The 18650-nt window shown below is 35.3% G+C and overlaps 1 protein-coding gene across 2 annotated transcripts; it reads right to left on the reverse strand.

Moving 5' to 3' along the window:
• Positions 1-1137: 1137 nt before the first annotated feature.
• LOC105045180 (alkaline ceramidase) lies at positions 1138-13305 on the reverse strand. 2 transcript variants are annotated; one of them, XM_010923353.3, is made up of 3 exons: positions 13230-13305; positions 7872-8227; positions 1138-1884 (listed from the first exon to the last, which is right to left on the reverse strand). In XM_010923353.3, the coding sequence occupies exons 2-3, from the start codon at positions 8126-8128 to the stop codon at positions 1368-1370; spliced, it is 774 nt and encodes a 257-aa protein (XP_010921655.1). In that variant the 5' UTR covers positions 8129-8227; positions 13230-13305; the 3' UTR covers positions 1138-1367. The 2 variants fall into 2 exon arrangements, with proteins under 2 accessions (XP_010921655.1, XP_073113863.1); XM_073257762.1 differs by lacking the exon at positions 13230-13305 and adding an exon at positions 12704-13121.
• Between the last annotated feature and the right edge of the window lie 5345 nt (positions 13306-18650).

Raw genomic sequence — 18650 nt, forward strand, 5'->3', positions numbered from 1 at the left:
TATTTGACTGGAATCGATTCATTGATTTCATAACTATGCTTGGGTTAAGATCAAAATCTTGGACTCACAAGATATAGCAGGCCTGCAACACATATGAACCCTGTTCTTTATTGTAGTTTTATGAATTATGATCTTAGAAAATGTGCACTCATAGAGTATGCATGTAGATCGAAGACCCATAGAAAGCAAAAGATTGAAATCCCACGATAAGACTTCGCGTAACCTGCCCGCCCTATCAGCAAGCCGCAATCTTGTGAATAGGTATCAACCTTAGTTGCATATCTTATCCAAGCTGACAATAAAATGGTGCATTTAAAAATGTCAGAAAATGAAGGCAAACTAAAACAATAGACAATCCACAATATAACAGCCAGACTTTCTCATCTTTAACTTTTGTCAGCATCTGAAATGGTTAATCATGAAATAATGGCTAATAAGGACTATCTAGGGTGTCACAGTTCCCAGTCACATTTATTCTTTCTTGCCGTGTCCATTTATATTAGCTTAAGTACCATGTAATCAAGGCATCCAACATGTGCGAACTTGTTCTTGTATATAGGCCATCCCAAATGTAAAACTTCGACAACTGTTGTATTTGTTGCGTATTATGCTATGAACTCCTACAAGATAAAAGAGACATCATTACACAGTTATGCGGACAACCAGCTATGTAGAACCATTTGATTCATTACTTTGCCCGTTATGTAGGTGGAAGAAAAGGAGAACAGAGCAATCACAACATTGAGAGCCATCAAGCCAAAACCCCAAATACAAACACGAGACTGAATGTTTACTTCAATACTTCTCAACCACTTTAGTTTTAGTGGACCATCCATTACACCAGAGTTCAGAATCCATCAGACATCAAATATGGACGTCAGAAGATCTAGCTGCCAAAACAAGTGCATGAGCATTGGAGCACTCCAGATTGTGTGTGCATCAGAGGCACTAAATGGATGCTATTTTAACAGGAAAACAAACCATAAAAAGGTACCATCAAGAAATTCTTGGTACAACTGAGGTAGCAGGAAATTTTGATCCATAATATTCAGCAGATTGAAAAAAAAAAAATGAATTCAATTTTAAATCTACAATCAGAAGACTACATATTTTGCATTAAAAAAAAAGAAAAGAAAATAAAAGAACACAATTCCAACCCATCTCCGCAAATTGAAGAATTAAGTATGATACATAGCAAGTGCTAGTTAATGTTGAAAACTAACAAAATCAGTCAAAACATTAGTCTGTATCATTGATGTCCATATACAAAATGACTTTGCTTGCCCGCACGCTAAAATTAAACATTTGTTTTCAGAGTCAAAAAAGAAACCAGCATCAAACAGTCCAGAAAATTGTTCTTCCTGCTGTCACTCCTGTTTCTTTGGTTTTTGAATCTTCACATAAGGAAAGAAACCAAATAGGTGGACGACCTGGGGTTGCCATCCCAGTTGCTGAGCACGGCAAAACATGAGAAATGTGTTTGCAAAATATGAGTTGAATCCCATAAGCACATGCCACCAGGCATGACCCTGCGGGTTTATGTACCAATGAGAGAGTTTCTTACAGAAGATGCGGTCAAACAACCAGCATAGAGTTCCCAAAAGTATTGTTGCTACATAGAGTTTGGCGAGCCGCTTAGCTGCCCTCTCTTTAGTTTGAATGTAGTACTTGTACATCCGAGGAATACAGAGAAGACACAGTATAATGTAGTGCACCTTGAATCCTATTCGAAAACGCACCAATGAATGGACTACGGCAAAGGCAGCACCATAGAGAAACAAGAAAGTAGGCATGGTACTCCTATAGTGCCAATCTGGTGAGTAAAGGACATAAATGTAAAGCAGCATTTCCCATACCATTGGTGTCTCATCACTCTGTTGTAGTCTGAAAGTGGAGTAAAAGGTGATCATGTAAATGAAAAGATGGAGGACCCACTACCAAGAAATCCAATAAATTATCCCACAGCAAGGCATAAATAAACATAAATGACTGCAAAAACACGAAATAATGGCCAACTCAAGGACTTGCCATGATATAAAATCTGTGGGAGTGAAAAATGTACATTAAGTAAAAACTTAAGCACCATGCCAGGTAGTAAATTTACAACAAAGGTGCCTGGATAAGGAAATTGGAGGTCATAACTCTTACGATTGAGGACCATACAGTAAAGTAGAGGGCAACAGAGAGTAACATGGAGAGGAAAGGAAATAAGCTAATACCTGTTTTCAATAAAAACGAGTGTTTGCAACCATGTTTCACCAGAAACATGGGTATGGGGTCCTTGAGAGGCAGGAAGTCCATTTGCATAGGGAAATATACTTAATTCTCCATATAATGATTAGTTTTAGATTCAATGTTTAGCAGGTCTTCATATATAACAAAAAGTTGTTAATGAAGGGGAATTTAGAAACATTAGTAAATTACTAATTTAATCAAAACTTAAGTTTTAAAGTGGCAGTAGAAAGAACACCAGTGGTATTCAAGGCCCACAAACAAATATATATGCGGAAGGCCAGGTGTCCCTAGCGTGGAGAGGATGCATATTCTTAGTGAGACTGTTGCTACACTGCAGGGTACAGTTCATTTCCAACACCTCTAAGATATTGGATTATACATGTCTAGCATTTTACACTGTCACATAACATCTACTATTTCAAATACAAACCAATAAGCACTAGGTCTTTAGGCCTGACATTTGATTGCCATATAATTTAGTTAATATGTCACTACAGATTGTTTTCATGGGCAAAACTGGAATAATGCATGCCCCATTTGTTTGACACAAATAAGATTCCAACATTCAAATCCAGTCACCATATTCTCCCTCTTGATCGAGTCCTATACTCCCCCATTCCCACAATTTCATCCTCTCCTCTTCTAGTAGAACAATATTCAAAATGGATATACACACACACACACACAAATACATTTACATAATACATACACCTTTATTTATTTATTTATTTACATCCGTGTGTGAGTATATACACACATAAATACACGTGTATATGTACGATGTATGTATGTATATGCATGCATGTGTATCTATGTGTATATCTATACACATACGCATGTACATCAAGAAACTACCAATATGCAGCCCTTCAGAGGTAACCCATCCAACTTAATAGCAGAGAGTCTAAAGACATAATTAACCACTTAAAAAGTACTAAAATTGCAGTGCATAGAAAAAACTAAGTTTTAATAGTTTTAAGGAAACCGAATTCGATAAAGACAGCACACCTATTAAAATGAATACTATCACCAGGAAAAGGTGTGTCAGGCCTTGCAAATATTATAGAAGTCATTGATTACTTAACCCTTGGCCATCACTACTTTCTAAAACCCCTAACAATATAATTCTTCAAATACTAATTTGCTGCACTGTTTAGCATTGTTGTAGGTAGTAGAGCTTTCGCTAGTAAAGCTTTAAATAAAAATTTGTTTGCTATTTGGACTACATTTCTGAAGTACTGCGGAACTTTAACATCTATTTGCTAACCAAATTGAGAAAGTTCTTTTAGCATCATAAAATGTTAATAAAGGATATTATATAGTGCCTCCAATTATCTAATTGTTTACACTTTCAAAAACTGTTATTATAAATTATTTTTAATTTAAAATTTTTTTATACTTAATATAATAAGCAATAATATTTGATGTTTATTTAAAATTATAATAATTTTTAAAGAGTAATCTTATTATAGTATCATAATATTATCTTACTATAATGTAGCTGTTAACAATATTGATAATAATATGATATATTATTGTTATTATTATTATTATTATTATTATTATTATTATTATTATTGTTGTTGTTGTTGTTGTACTATCAAAAATTGCTAATATAAAATACCGTTAACTTACAAGTTAGTTTTTATTTTAATCTAAATCATATAATAAATAATAAAACATTTTTTGAGTGATTACTAAGTAATGAAGGATATCAAAATAGTAAATTGGATAGTTCTTGATTCCAATAGCAATATAAATGCTTGACTTTGTTCTGTATTCCTATTAATCTCTAAACAAATAGGAGGAACTAGATCCTCCTCCTCACAATGTTGAAACTCAAAATCCTTAATTGCATGATCATGACAATAAAATGACAACTTAAATGAATATGGAAATAAAGAGTATATTAAATTAATCTTTTAAATAATTCTGTTGCTGATACTCAAACCTAAGCTTATCAGGTAAGCCAAAAAAATAAAACAATTTCTCGACCCATCTCATGTAGAGCTTTTGCTCAAAAGCTCTAAATTACAGCTTTTTCCCTACTAGATTTTATTCAGCCTTTGGAGAAGTTAGAAAGCTGTTTCAAATTTTTAGCAAATACCTCAAAATCATCCAAAAGAGCTTCTGGCCCTCCAAGAAGCACTTTTTGGTCCCCCTAAAAGCAATGTCAAACGAGGCCCTAGTCTATCTGAGTATTGACAGGAAATAATATCTAACTCCCCAAAAACTTCATTGACTTAATAGCATGTTCATCTCATTAAATAAACTGAAACTGTTTGGGCAAACACGAGCTAATATATATCAGTTCTTTACAATGCCATTTATTTATCACTCATAACAGCATTACTGAAAATATTTATCAAAAATGTTTTCGATAGCTAGCATGAAAAAAACTGCGGAGCATATAACTAAATTGTAAGACTTTAAGAACCGAGTCTATCGTAAAAAAAAATATAACTCAACCACATAGGGGCTAATAATATTTGATTGCATGTCTTCCTGAGCTCTGACTAGAATATCAATGCTCAAATAGTGATTAAAAGTTTATGGTGATCAACAACCTAAATCACCTGAATGGTAAAGCAAGATTCTCAGTCTATTAAGGAAATATTACCTTAAGTTCAGAAGCTAAGGTCTTAGTACCTGCAGAAGAACTTCAATTAATACGATTCCACAATTAGGCCAGTAAAAGAACTTTAATTGTTGAAATTGCACTATTCATTATCTTTCATGAATCACAACTTATCCTCTTTTATTTGAGGCACTCTTCTAAATAGCCCAATAGGAAGCCTCATTCTTGGCATCAACACCTCCCATTTTTATGAAAGTCTGACTTTACTCTTTCTGGCCAGCAACAAACAACACATGCAACAACTGTCACCCCATGCATGAATGGTATCAGAAATGAAAACAGAAGGCTCAAACATGTCATCTTCCATATTGCTATTGCATTCAAAGTCTTGCCGTCAAATATTTGACTCATTCAACAATCTCTGGTTCCAATTGACCTATATCTACTTGATGCATGACCAATTACTAGTTAAGCTCAACTGTCCCATAGTAAATGACCATCGCCATCGCACTCTCCTCCTTCGACAAGTTCTCCATCGTCCACGGCCTCATCCCCTGCCAAGATCCACACTTCCTAGGCCACAATCTCGGCTGTCAAGCATTGTCCAAGGCTGGTACAAGCCCTCTTGCAACCAATCCCTCTCTCTCCCACTAATCTTCCTCTCCTCCTCCTCCCTCCCCCTCTCTCTCTCTCCCCCACCCCACCCCCCACCTCCTCCCTGTTTCAGTATGCTCCAGAATAGTACAGTAGGGAAGGGACCTATACCGTACCCAACCAATCACCAGCTAGTACGAGCCCTGGTATCAGCTATTCATCACAATTTAAGAATGGATTGAAACTTTAGACTGCAGATTTAACAATACCTTATATCACATCTGACTAGCAAATCTGCCTATGATAAGCTATGTTGTCTCACCTTGATTTTGGATTACTTTGATTCACATATCTGATTCGAAAACAAACAAAGTGGTACAGATATACTATTATTAAAAAAGTATATGTCAACAACCAAATTACTTTGTAACAACACCTAGGATTAACATGCTTTTAATTGAAGAGAAACCAGTGAAACCATTCCTGAGCATAAGAAACACCTACAGTGCCAACTTTATCAGAGGCCTAGGACAAACCTAACTCGTTCAGCTCAGTCGAGTCCCAAACCTGAAAATCACCAGCCAAATCAAAGTAACATAAAGCTAGTTCAACTCAATTTATGAATTTAAGGAGCACTTCTACTTCAAAACTAAGATATGCCACCAATCAAGCCCTGCTTCTTAATAAGTTCATGTTCAGACCAAGTAGTATCCAAGACAATGAAATCAAACCAGCATACTCAGTGTCATGATAACATCATGAAATTAAACCTGGGCAAAGTGAACCTAAGTTAACCTGACCTAGACATAATAACTATGCCGCTCATGTTCAAGTGGTACGAGCCATGATGATTGTGAACTCCAACTAACACATTTGCATGCCCGTTTTGATTGCATCAAAATAATTCACATTTTAAAAGTCAAAAAATGAATCATCAAATTATACTATTTTTAATATGAAAATTCAAAGCATCCAGAGAAAAGTATTATCTAAGTAAGCAAATATCTATTACTGGAAACATGCCCCTAAATAATTGAGGCCAAATCATACTCCATGAAATGGAAATTTAAAATCTGCAACCAAGATCAGCAGCTACTCCCTGTCCAATTGACAAAAATGTTCGATACCACTATGACTGCTAGCCAAACAGCAAAATCACCCTTCCTCAAGCCATCCAATTTTTTTTGGGTGGCTGACACTAGGAATCCTTTAAACATCATTCTGCATGACCAGTATATAATGTTCCTAATTCCCCCCAAATTGCTGACCTGAATTTTAGGATATCCACAATCAACTTTGAAGAAAAAAGAAACTGACACTACATTTACCAATGTATGCTTTATATGGACAATCCAGAAAAGCTGCCGTGTGACATCTATACTTTCTAAATAATGAATTTCCAAATGGTGAATTTTTTAAGTCCTGAGCATTTATAAAACTTAAACATGCATTCTGACTCATGCAGTCACAAAGGAAAACTCAAAACCAAAAAGTGCACAGATAGAATAATGTGCAACGCAACAACAAAGGTAAAAGAAACAATGAATAAGGCAAATTAGTGCTGAATATATTAGCGAGAGAGAGACGAGGGAGGAAGAGAGGGAGAGAGGGATGGTCATTGATGGAACATTCATTCCCAACTTCAACAACTTTTAAATTATAAAATTCGTGATAGTCTCTAGCCCTACTTTTCGCAGCCATATCTATATCTACCAATCAAAATCAGAAAGTGCTTGTTCTTGTCACCTATATTTTAACTTAAGAAAAAAAAAAAGAAAAAGTTCAAAGAGATGCAAATAAAATGCTATTAGAGCTGACATTGATGCTTCAATTAGATCTATTTTTACGTAAGAAGTACAACAGTTATCTATCTAGCACACAAAAAGCTGGCAGGTGTAAGCATACATCACAATTTAGCTAATTTCATACTTTATCATAGTGGTTTAAGTAAACGCATCCATCCTACAAGATTGGATCCTTAAGATTATAACAATCTTCAACTTCAGCAGATATATCAGATTCATAACACATGAAGAGAGCAAGCAACAAATCAGATACTATGACTTAGACTAGAAACAGATATCTATGACAATAAGCACAAATGGCATTAGCTATAATGACTTCGTTAGGACTGGGACAGCACTTTGGAAAGACTAAAATTCATAAATAATGGAAATAATTTGTGGAGGTTGATGTATAGCAGGCTAGATATAATTTTCTACTTTTATGTCAGCCAAAAAGCAGAGAGATCTACATATAATTTTGGCTTTCCTGTTAGATACATCAGAAAATTTATGTGTAGAAACATCCAACTTTTCCCCCTTATTGTTCAGAATTTGAGAGGATGCTGGTAAAATTGGAGGACATAGACATAATGAAGAAAACTGCAAAAATGAACACAACGATCTACAGCAATAACAAAAGAATATTGCAAAATACCGAACTACAGGGTTAAGAAACTTACACATGCTGTAATGTGCCATGAAATATCATGCTCCCAATCGCAAGTATCATATTGGATATATGAAGAACGCTAAATCTTTTCTCAAAGCGCTGTCGCAAGGCATTTATAAGTCCAATGAGTGCCAAAAGTATGCAAGGCACATTGGATATAGTGTTGTAAAATTCTGCAATATATGATGAATGGGCATAGTTCTCCTCACACAACTCAACAGTGGATGTTACTGGGCCCCAAAAACTTGATACTACCGAATCTGTCATTTCTCTATTAATTAGTTCCTGGATTTCAAATTCACATAATGAAGGAACCTTGCGCACAAAGAACTGGTGCTAAATCATATGGGTACCAACAAGGTGCACCTGCAGAAAATAAGATAGTTATCTCATAAGCATTCATACACCACAAATACGATGAATCCCCATTAAAAAAATCTGCAGAAACATTTTATTTCCAAAACAAACAAAAGTGGCAGCTTGTAGGTTCCCAGCACTTATCTCACTGGAACATGCTTATGGCCCTGTCTACTACACAAGCAATAAAGCACAGATAAATATGCACTAATTATCAGATACCACCAAGCATTATTAATTTCTAAACACAAGCAGCTACAATATTGAAAAAAACTTTCAGATATATGTTAGTTTTCCACAAAAATCAAAATAATGGTCACTAAGTTTGAACAAGCTTTGTTATTCACCTGCCCCTGTATATGGTGTGTATCACCTATTATATTTTTTTATGTGTAATATAAAATACATGCATATAGCATTTTAAAACACACAATACATAAAGCACACTTGATACCGGGGGAGAATGATTTCAGACATTGATCATACACAAGCTAAGTAAAAACTACGAAGTCCTCACTATGGGTGAAGAGATGAACAAAAGAGACAAGTCCATTTCTATTCCCTGATATACCAACCAACTAATAGATGTTTCTGCATGAATGCAGATTTTTAACTATTCCATCCACAAGATCTCTCATGTTCTTGATTCCCTAATCTAAATATCTTTTTTTCCTAGTGTTAATAAAATATTGTCCAAGAGCTAGTAAATAATCAATCAAAATAAGAAAGCGCAAAGAGACTCAACCTCTCACATACTCTAAAATGTAAAGTAGAGAATGCCACAAAAATGTATTGGCAAATCAAAAAAAATGACATCACACTTAAAAAAAAAACATTCTAACAACATATTCTAGGACCCAAAGTAAAGAATCTTGCAAAACATAATAGAAAACTAAAAAACATGAAATCACACTAAATGGAATCATCGTCTCAACTTTCAGGAGCTAGTCTCCTCAATACCAAAACTTCGCACTCCACTACAACTGGAAGCACACTCCCAGTTTTTTTATCGTCCTACAACAATATCAAAGAATTCCAAGCTCACACCCAATAGTACTTCCAAAAAAAAACAAAATGAAATGCACCACTAGAATAGCAATTCAGAGCATGTTATTGGAATTTTACATAAAGAGACGTCTCAACTTCCAATAGCCAAATGGATAAACAATCCTGGTAACTCTGTGAACAGGGAACCTTCAAAAGGGACCCCCTAAAAATTCTCATGCAAATATTTAGCAGGTGGCTGAATCAGATCTTGAGCGACAACCAACAGTTTCTTTCTTCCAATATGAGATAATTCTCTCAAGAAGAAGAACTCTATATATTCCATGAAGAAGAATACATAAAAAGATTTAACATAAAATGTTCCATTGATCATCCACCACTATATTTCTGTTTGGAACAATCATGGAAAGCAACTGAAAAAGGTGGTGAACCGCTATGATCTCCCCATCACAGAGGACTAAGAAAGTTCCCATGAACCCACAAAGGATCTATATTTACAGAAAAAAACAATCATGTATGCATACCAAACACCTGATTTCTTTTCAGATCTCATTTCATCACAAAGCAGAAAATATCCAAAACTCCATAACAACATCATCATGTCAATCAAATCCCACGCTTAGATATACAAGACTCAAATCAAGGGACTCAACAAACTTTGCAAAGTTCAAATCACCAATAATGGTGGGAAAGAGAGAGAAATTAAACTTTATGAAAGAAGACAGAAAATTAGGGATTTCAGGAGATAGTAAGAAGGAATTTCGGTGACCAAATTTCAAAAGGTTCTAGATCTAATTTCCTATCAGATTTTGAGCAAGAAAAAGAAAACAAGTTTGATCAAGCCCCATGAAAATGGAGCCCAATCTGACAAAGAAACACACCAAGCAGGAGAATAAAGAGTGAGAAAACCAGGAAAATATATGTTGAAATGCTGTCAATTTTCTCTAATTTAAAAGGGTTGTACAAATTTACCAAAAAAAGGGTAGCACAATAACTTAAACCCTAAAAACCTAGATTTAGCCTATATCACTTATTAAATTATAATGATTCTTATTCTTGAACCAAATGACCAGACAAAACAATGAAGATATTTATGCCCCGAAATCCAACCATAGCACATTCAAGTTGCGATAAGTTGGTCCAAACAAGTTATTTATAGGTTCTAGCACATCCATCTAAGCGAGCCTAAAAGCAACCATGTAACAGAAATTTAAATCCCTATTTATGGACCCAAATGGCTATTGTTGTAACTGTATTTAGAGTATTACTATACTATTAATTTAAACCTAAGACTCAACTGTTTTACTTTGCATCAGGATCTATCTAATCCTAGGAAGAGTCATAAAGGGATCTCAAGAAAGATATTTCTGGGAGAAAATACTGATAGCTAAGAAGAGGCTTCTCTCACTAACTCTACCATCCCATTAGATCTCTTATGTTCTCAATTTTACATTGTTTAACAACTTTGGAACATTAATAAAAATTGTCAGCAAGCAGTAATAACAATTTCAAACCAACAAGGGAAACAAAGGTTAGACAATATGCCATGACCCCATCCCATATTAAATTGGAAAGTAAACCACCAAAGGACCACAAAACGAAAATGGAAATTTAACACACATAAAAGAGGATCACAAACAATAGAACTCTTCTAGCAGATAGCAACCCTTTCAAATAAAAATGAATATGAAGACCAATGTTTACCCATAAATTCAGCCTCAAAAACTAATGTTTTATAAAAATTTCTTCTATCATCCCAAACTTCAGAGCCAACCATGTGGAAGAATTCTCAAATTTCTTCTAGAATTGTTATAAGACATCGGATAATTTCAATCTGAAACCGAAGAGTCTAGATCAACCAATTGAGACGAGACATTGAACAACCACAAAATTTAGCAGCATGCCAACCAAGCCAAAGTATAAATTAGGGTTAAGTAAACTAAATCCCAGTGTTCCTCTAACCAGATGTTACACTTATTTGAGTTATTTCATTTTTTGACACTCTTTGAACAAAATTCATATGGAACCTTTCCTGAATTACAATTCATACAAAGGTTTCTTCTTTGACAGCGAAGCTCTACTCTGAAGGTAAGAATGCTACAGGTACAATATAAATATTCCCATCAATAACCATATTGTCCCTAAATTTCTATCCAAAATAACCATAACAAACAATTGAAGAAAGTTGGTCAACTTCTTTGAAGAATATCCTCATCACAAAGACCATCAGAGGAGATAAAATGCACTCCTTTAAATCCCTAAGTTGAGAATGAGAGCTAATTTCAATCAAACAAAAAATATGCAATATTTAAACCTATTGCTTATGCTTCTTCCACACCAATTCTCTATGCTATAATATACTGATGATTCCCAAAAACTAGAAGGCCACTATAAGCACTTCTCAGAACCAGTAATCAAGCAAAATACCTAATCTTAATCACATGTGGCTATTCTATATCTCAGCCTCATACTTACAGTCCCTCTCAGGAAGCAACTCTCTTTGCTTCAATGCATTAATAAATCTCAAACAGTTTGATTTCCTTCAAATCTAAAAAAAAAAAAAAAAAAAAAAAAAGGAAAAAGAAAAGAAACTTTGATTATGAAGGACTGCAGTAGTTGAGGACTAGGAGGATTCAGATGATATCTGAATAGGTCCACATCAAAAATTGAAGAAAAATAAGGAAACAAATAGAGAATCTCCAATCAGAAACAGGAAATTAGGGTTTTTTTCGGAGAGATAGCATACCTCAAAAAGATGCCTTGAAGGATTCAAAGGGTTCTAAGGAACCAGCTAGGGTCCAAAACATCTCAATGGTTCGACGACAAAATTTCCTAGGATAGCTAAAAATAATGACAAGTGCTGGTCACACGGAAATCATGTGAGATCGGACGTTGAGGACTTGGATTCCCGGAACCTGAGTATTAGACATGTTGCTATATCGAAAGATAGTGGGACCAACTGTCTCCATGGAAACAGTGCAAACTGGCCTTCAGTTATCCGCCTAACCCAAACTTGGAAAGAAACTTGTCAAAGTCTAATTTGCTTCCAAACATAGATGAGAGCTACAGGTTGGTTGCATTGGGTCTGGCTTAAGGTTAACCGCAACCCGACAAATCAAAAATCTTAGAATATTCTTAGGCCAGGCTTGTTTTATGCAAATTCCCAGTAACAGCCATTATTATCCATTATTAAAGAAAAATAAAAGCTGAAATACAGCAGCACTCACACAAATTTTTTTTTGGTAAGCATAAATTAATGTTCATTGGACATAACATACATACAACGGCAACCTCTTTACACCCTACAATGTAAGAAGCTATACTGATATTGGTCAGAATTGCAATAACATCACTACAATGCATTACATCATGCATGATCATATATCGTTCAAGTTTTCATTTAAAGTTTTCATGAAGTCAATTTCTTACTAAAATAGAAATATAATCATGATTTTCATGAATAAAAGCACGGCACATTACCATCATGTGTTGATAAAGGACAGCAACAGCCAGCAAGCAACAACCAGATCCAAAAAGGACAGGAACAAAGGAAACACTGCAAGCCCTAGTTTCAGAACTCGAAATCTAAATACAGGCTATTAAAGTTTAAGCCCAATTCCTTTAGCAGAAGATCTAAACAGAGGAAAAACACTAACTTTGCACCGCTCTCAGAAATCCAACCGGAATCAACTTATAACACTTAATGACCAAATCACAAGAACTTCCACACTCTCTTCTTTTAAGCCACCCATAAGGCGATTGGCTTATCCTAGCAAATCAATCCATCCCCATATCAGTCAAAATTCAAAATTTTACATTTTTAAAAAAAAAATTTGGAGACGATTCTCTTGCTTAGATCCAATCTTTATTCCCCACTGATCCCACCACCAACTCCGTCAAAAAAAATCTCATAGCAGGGATGATACCATGCGGAACCTAATCATCGTAATGTCATCTTTTTTTTTTTTTTTTCTTATAACAATCCGGGAGAGAGAAAGAGACATACCTGGGTTAAGACCGGCCCCTCGCGGCGTCTCCTCCACGTCCCTTGAGAACCCTAGCGGTCGATGCGAATCGCGGACACTAAGAAGAGTGTAGGATTTTTATTTTATATTACACAGAAAACCGGCCGGTTTTCCTAAACCGGTTGGACTGCTCCTCGGGTCCGGTTCCATGATCGATTCGACCGGTTTCGACGGAATGCAATGGTTTTCTCCCGAACTTTGGACTCAGACCTTGGAGATCGAGGACTCGACCGGTCAAGTCGGCCGGTCGGGTCAAAAGTAAAACTGGAAATGGCCACGGCTATAATTTGGAGGTCCCTCTCTCAAAATTTTATTAAGCTTTCTTCTTTCCAGCCTGCGCTCGGATCTCGGAATGGCTCTGTACCTCACTTGTCTGATCTGCCGATCGACGCTGTAAGCTCTCCTTCTCATCATTTTGTTTGGTGTTTTAAGAAAATTGGTATCCATGCATGATTTGGATCAGTTCTCACAGTTTTGAGATATTTTTTTTTGTGATGTAAATAAATTCTCTGTGATTTGATATGGTTATTATGCTATTCTTTTCGATTTGGGAGAATCTTCTTCACCTTTTTTTATGTTTAAATTTCAATTGCTTGTTCCTTGGATCGAAATGGTTTGATGGGGTTGGAGGGATTAGGGATGGATAGATGTGATGGCTTCGGTTTTATTACTAAAAATGTTCTTGAGTTATGGATCCGGGGCTAAAGGAAAGTACAGCGGGGAAAAGAAAAGGTTGTTCCCACTAAGAAAATTAGATAGTATATAAAGAGGAAAGAGGAAGGGGTAAAGTTCACATTTTTGTGTAACCAAAACAAGATCAAGTTGATAGTTGAGCAACATTGTACATTCATGTATGGGTCAAGGTGGCTATTAAATGTATGTCTTAGAAGTCAAATTGATCGATACTTGTAAAACTCTCTTAAGACATATTTTATAATATTAATTTATAAATTAAAAAAATCATATTTATTTCCATTCAGATCTGTGTTATTAAGTATCTTTGAATCGTCCATTGAGTTAATGGATATAATGACACATATTCTCAAAAATTAAGAATTTGAGATATATGTCATTATAATTAATTCATAAATTACTTCCGATCATAGAATCATCATGAAGACGGTGTTTGATATAGAGAGATTGGTGCACTATCACTTTCTTAGGATAGATGAGTCTTGAATTTACGATGTAGAGATACCAGAGCGAGAGTACAAATATTTGTTAGGAATAAGGATACTGAACGTGACCAATCACGAGTAAACACTAGGATATGTACCTTCTCATTAGTGACTAACTCGATGCCGCGGTAGTATGATTAGTTCTTTGACTTACGGTACCTCGGCTGTTCACAGTGAGGTTACTGTAATTTGACTACATCATAACTCGGTCTTCTTGCTATACGGAGTCTTGAGGTGTATGTTGGCTATAGTAAACTCACTGTAAGAATAGGGTGCGTACCAAGATAAGATCTATCGATCTCAGCATATGAGTAGTCCTATGTAGATCATGAGATTAAGTCCTAAAGTCTATGGCCATGGTAGTATGAAAGATAGAAAGATATTTTTATTGGGTTTCACATCGAACTCAAGCCAATTGATTCTAACATATGACATGAATCAAATTTGATGAATTATTCTTAACCTATGTCTTGTTAGAACTCATGATAGAAAAATTGAATCATACGATAACTACACCTAAAGGTTCATCGTTCAGTTCTACTGGATTGCCACCACATACTGCTAAGTATCACTAGTGGATCGTGAGACTAATTAAGAATTATTTTGATAATCAATGATTCTTAATTGGCTGAATTGGAAAGGTTTCAATCCATTGAAAAGAGTTTCAATGATATTGATGATGGAGATCACAATATTTCTCACTACCAGACAGAATTGGACCTATAGAGTCACACAAATAAAGATTTTGATCTAAGATTGCACAATTGGGCTAATGTAGTCTGATTGACTTAGGATTAATTAAAATCCTAGCTTTGGATTTAAGAAAATCATGCTAGCACATGATTAAATCTATTTTCTTTTACTTATTTTGGGTCTCCTATTAGATAGGGCTCAACCAAATCGAAGTAAGTTCTAATTGGGCACCAAGATTTGGTGCACCCAGGCGTTATTAACCACCTAATCAGATTAGGTTGAAGCATTTGGTGCCCCGCATGGTTTCTTCGCCATGATGAGAGGGCGCACGCCCATATGGATAAGATCCATGTGTATGTCACCCACTTGGAGATAAGCAAGGGAGAGGGAAGGGGATAAACCCCATCCTCTTGCTGATAAGGATCAGAAGGAGAATGTTATATCTAAATTCAAATTTAGATTTAAATTCAGATTCAAATTTGAAGTGTTTAAATTCGAATCGAGGGAGGATTGGTTTAGGCAACAACCACCTTATCCAAGTTCACGCCAATCTGATTTTTCTTTCACTTTTGTACGACAAAATGAAGGAGAAATTAGATGGGGCGGTGCCTTAGTAGAGTCTTTCTACTTTAAGGCATTTGATCCGATCAAATGTCTATAAAAGGGCTATTGTCAAACAGTTTGACGAGATGAATGATCAGAAGAAAAATCTTAGATCCCTCCTCTCATATCCATGCCTCCTTTCCCTCTTCTCTCTGATCTCTCCTTCTCTCCCATGTCCAAAGGTGTTGGACGGCCCATCTGGTGGTCTCGAGGCATCGAGTTCCATTCGATTTACGTGAAGGAACAAGAAGACTGTGATGAAGCATTAATCGGAACCCTGTCGGAGATTAGTTCCAAGCCTGATCCAAGAGTTTGCAAATCCATCTAGGAGTAGGTGGATTGAAGATGAAAAAGGTATCCTAGTCTGAGCCTGAGTGGATATCTATAGATACTAGACACGTACGTAGCTCAACAGCAAACCTCACAACTCCACGATCATCGGGCTACGGAGTTCATTTATCGACGCAAGGTGATGTGATTATCTTATAATCTAATTTAAATTGTTTAAATTTCTATTTTTTTCTTAATCTAGATGCATGATCGATTTGACTATGATCGAAATCAGATCTTGATCAAATCGCACGTCAAATTGAAAAGTTTTTGAATTTCGCTGCACCCTGATCTGATCGATTGGGCGTGCGATCATTCCTTCAGTTGGTATCAGAGCCAGATTTCGGAGATCATGCATTTAAGATTAAGATTGGATCTAAATCAGATTAGATTGGAGTTGTGTTTAGATCTGAATTAAAATTGATTAGATCTAATTTAGTTCATGAACCTGAAATTAGATTAGATCTAGATTTCAGCTTTTCGATATGATCAGCATACCTAGAATTAGATTTGAATTTTATGTTCTTATTAGGACTGATTTTATGTTTAATCTGAAAATAAAGATTAGATTTGAAACTTAAGATTAGAAAATTAAAAAATCAATAACCTAATTAAGTGTATAAAACTTAACATAATTATTATGTTGCATGAGATGTATAGATCTAAATCATTGTTTCAATATATGAGATACATGTATGCATATGTGATATGTACATTTAGTTTATTTTTTGAGTAGCCTAGTACTCCTCAATGTCCATGGTAAAGATCGTCCTGCCATAGAGGACTATGGTGGAAGGGGTACCTACATGAATTGAGAAGAAAAATTACGAAATGAAAAAAAGAACTTAATTTTCTATTAAACTCTATATCCAAAAATCTTAGGATCTTTTATACATGATGCAAATTTAAATTGTTCAAATCTGAAATTATTTTGATATCTAAACTAAACTCATATTCATAATGCACTTAATTAAGAATTAAGATATAAAATTAAGATATCTAAAATTGAGAATTTAAGATCCAATTTCATTGCATAAGACATAGGATTTTGGATATGGGTAGCTCAATTAGGTCTAGTTTGAGCGGTTGATCAATTTGAATCAAAAGTTGATTAAGATTAGATCAAGTATGTTTATAACCAACCCAATAGTTGTAGATTGATCAGATCTATCAACAGCCACATGTTGTCGATCAATTCAAAGATTTAATTTAGCTCAGTGGTTCGAGCCTGAGTCTAGACTGATCTATTTAATTCTAATTGATTAATTGGTGTCTAAGATAAGTCTCGATCATGATTTTTAATTGGGATCATGCTTACTTGACCATGAACAAATGGTGTCTAAGGCAAGCATCTGCAACCCTCCCAATAATCACACTTATCTGGCCAACTTAGTCGATTAAGTTTTGAATTAGGTTGCTTAATGATTCGAGCTAGCCCATATCACTAGGTTAGTTATAACAGTTATGACTAATTAAGGATAAGACCTAAATCTAAATCTTCTTCTAAAATATTAAATCTAGCGATCTTTCATCGTTGTAGTTGTGCGGGCCCTTCCTGAGGTTGACTATTCTCGACTAGTCACAGTGGCTCAGTTGTACCGAAAAGATGCAACCACGCTATAGGCATGAGATACCGCGAAGTGGAGATGGGGTTATGCTTAATATTTTGGATATAGTGAGGGACGACTCTATTTCGCATAAACGATGGGTCTGACTTAACTAAAGGTGGGCCAATATTTCGAGCACAGTAAGGCTTCATGAATTAGAGACCGAAGTAGTCTACAACATGTTTGAAAAAATATTGGACAAGAGTTGTCCACTCATCGGCTGACCCATCATCAATAACTATTAGGTGAGGTGGTGAGTCAATCAGTTAGACCACAGCACCCAATAAAAATCTTTAATTATGAAGATTTTTGTTTCTCTACCAAGGATGTGTATGAGATCCGAGAAAATAGTGAAAGTCCAAATTTATTTTTAAAATAACTTTTTTAAAATAAATTGATTAAGTCAATTATAAAATCTAATTAGAAACTCTGACTCTTTATAGGTAATGTCTGCTTCCAATCCCCTTGCCTGAATTCTAGAGACAATTAGGTTGTCCAGACCTAATTTTAAGGATTGGCTCCAAACTTAAAGATTATTTTGAGTTCTGAAAAAATTGCCTATGTACTTGATCAGGACTTTCTCCCTCTTCTAGCCTATTCGACTGCTGATCAGAGAGTGTCTCATGAGAAATGGTTGGACGATGACAACAAAGTCAGGTGCTATATGTTGGCCTCAATGTTTGATAAGTATATAAAATATATCAATAAAAGTATTAATTTATAAATTAATTTATATTTATTATTTAAGAATTGATATTTTTATTTATCTTTTGTAAAAAATATGATCGCCAATGAAAAGAGCTTGACTCGAGGGTTAGGACTCAAATTTAGAATAAATCAGGCTTAAAATGGATCCTGAATTAAGAGCCAAAGGTAGGCCCAATTCAAGTCAAAATGGGCTCAAATTGGGCTCAAAATCAGATCAAATCAATTCAAACCCAAATCCAATTAACCGTCTAGTGCATCGTGGACCGACTAGTCGGTCCACATG

The sequence above is a fragment of the Elaeis guineensis genome, chromosome 5 (assembly GCF_000442705.2).
Source record: "Elaeis guineensis isolate ETL-2024a chromosome 5, EG11, whole genome shotgun sequence".
In the NCBI taxonomy this organism is placed as follows: Eukaryota; Viridiplantae; Streptophyta; class Magnoliopsida; order Arecales; family Arecaceae; genus Elaeis; species Elaeis guineensis.

What these genes read in the sequence shown, in the direction of transcription:
- LOC105045180 (XM_010923353.3), bottom strand. Translation starts at nt 8,128, where the DNA reads ATGACAGATTCGGTAGTATCAAGTTTTTGGGGCCCAGTAACATCCACT. An exon ending in CATGGCACATTACAGCATGT is followed by an intron (nt 1,885 to 7,871) that starts GTAAGTTTCTTA and finishes CTCCACTTTCAG; the next exon opens with ACTACAACAGAGTGATGAGA.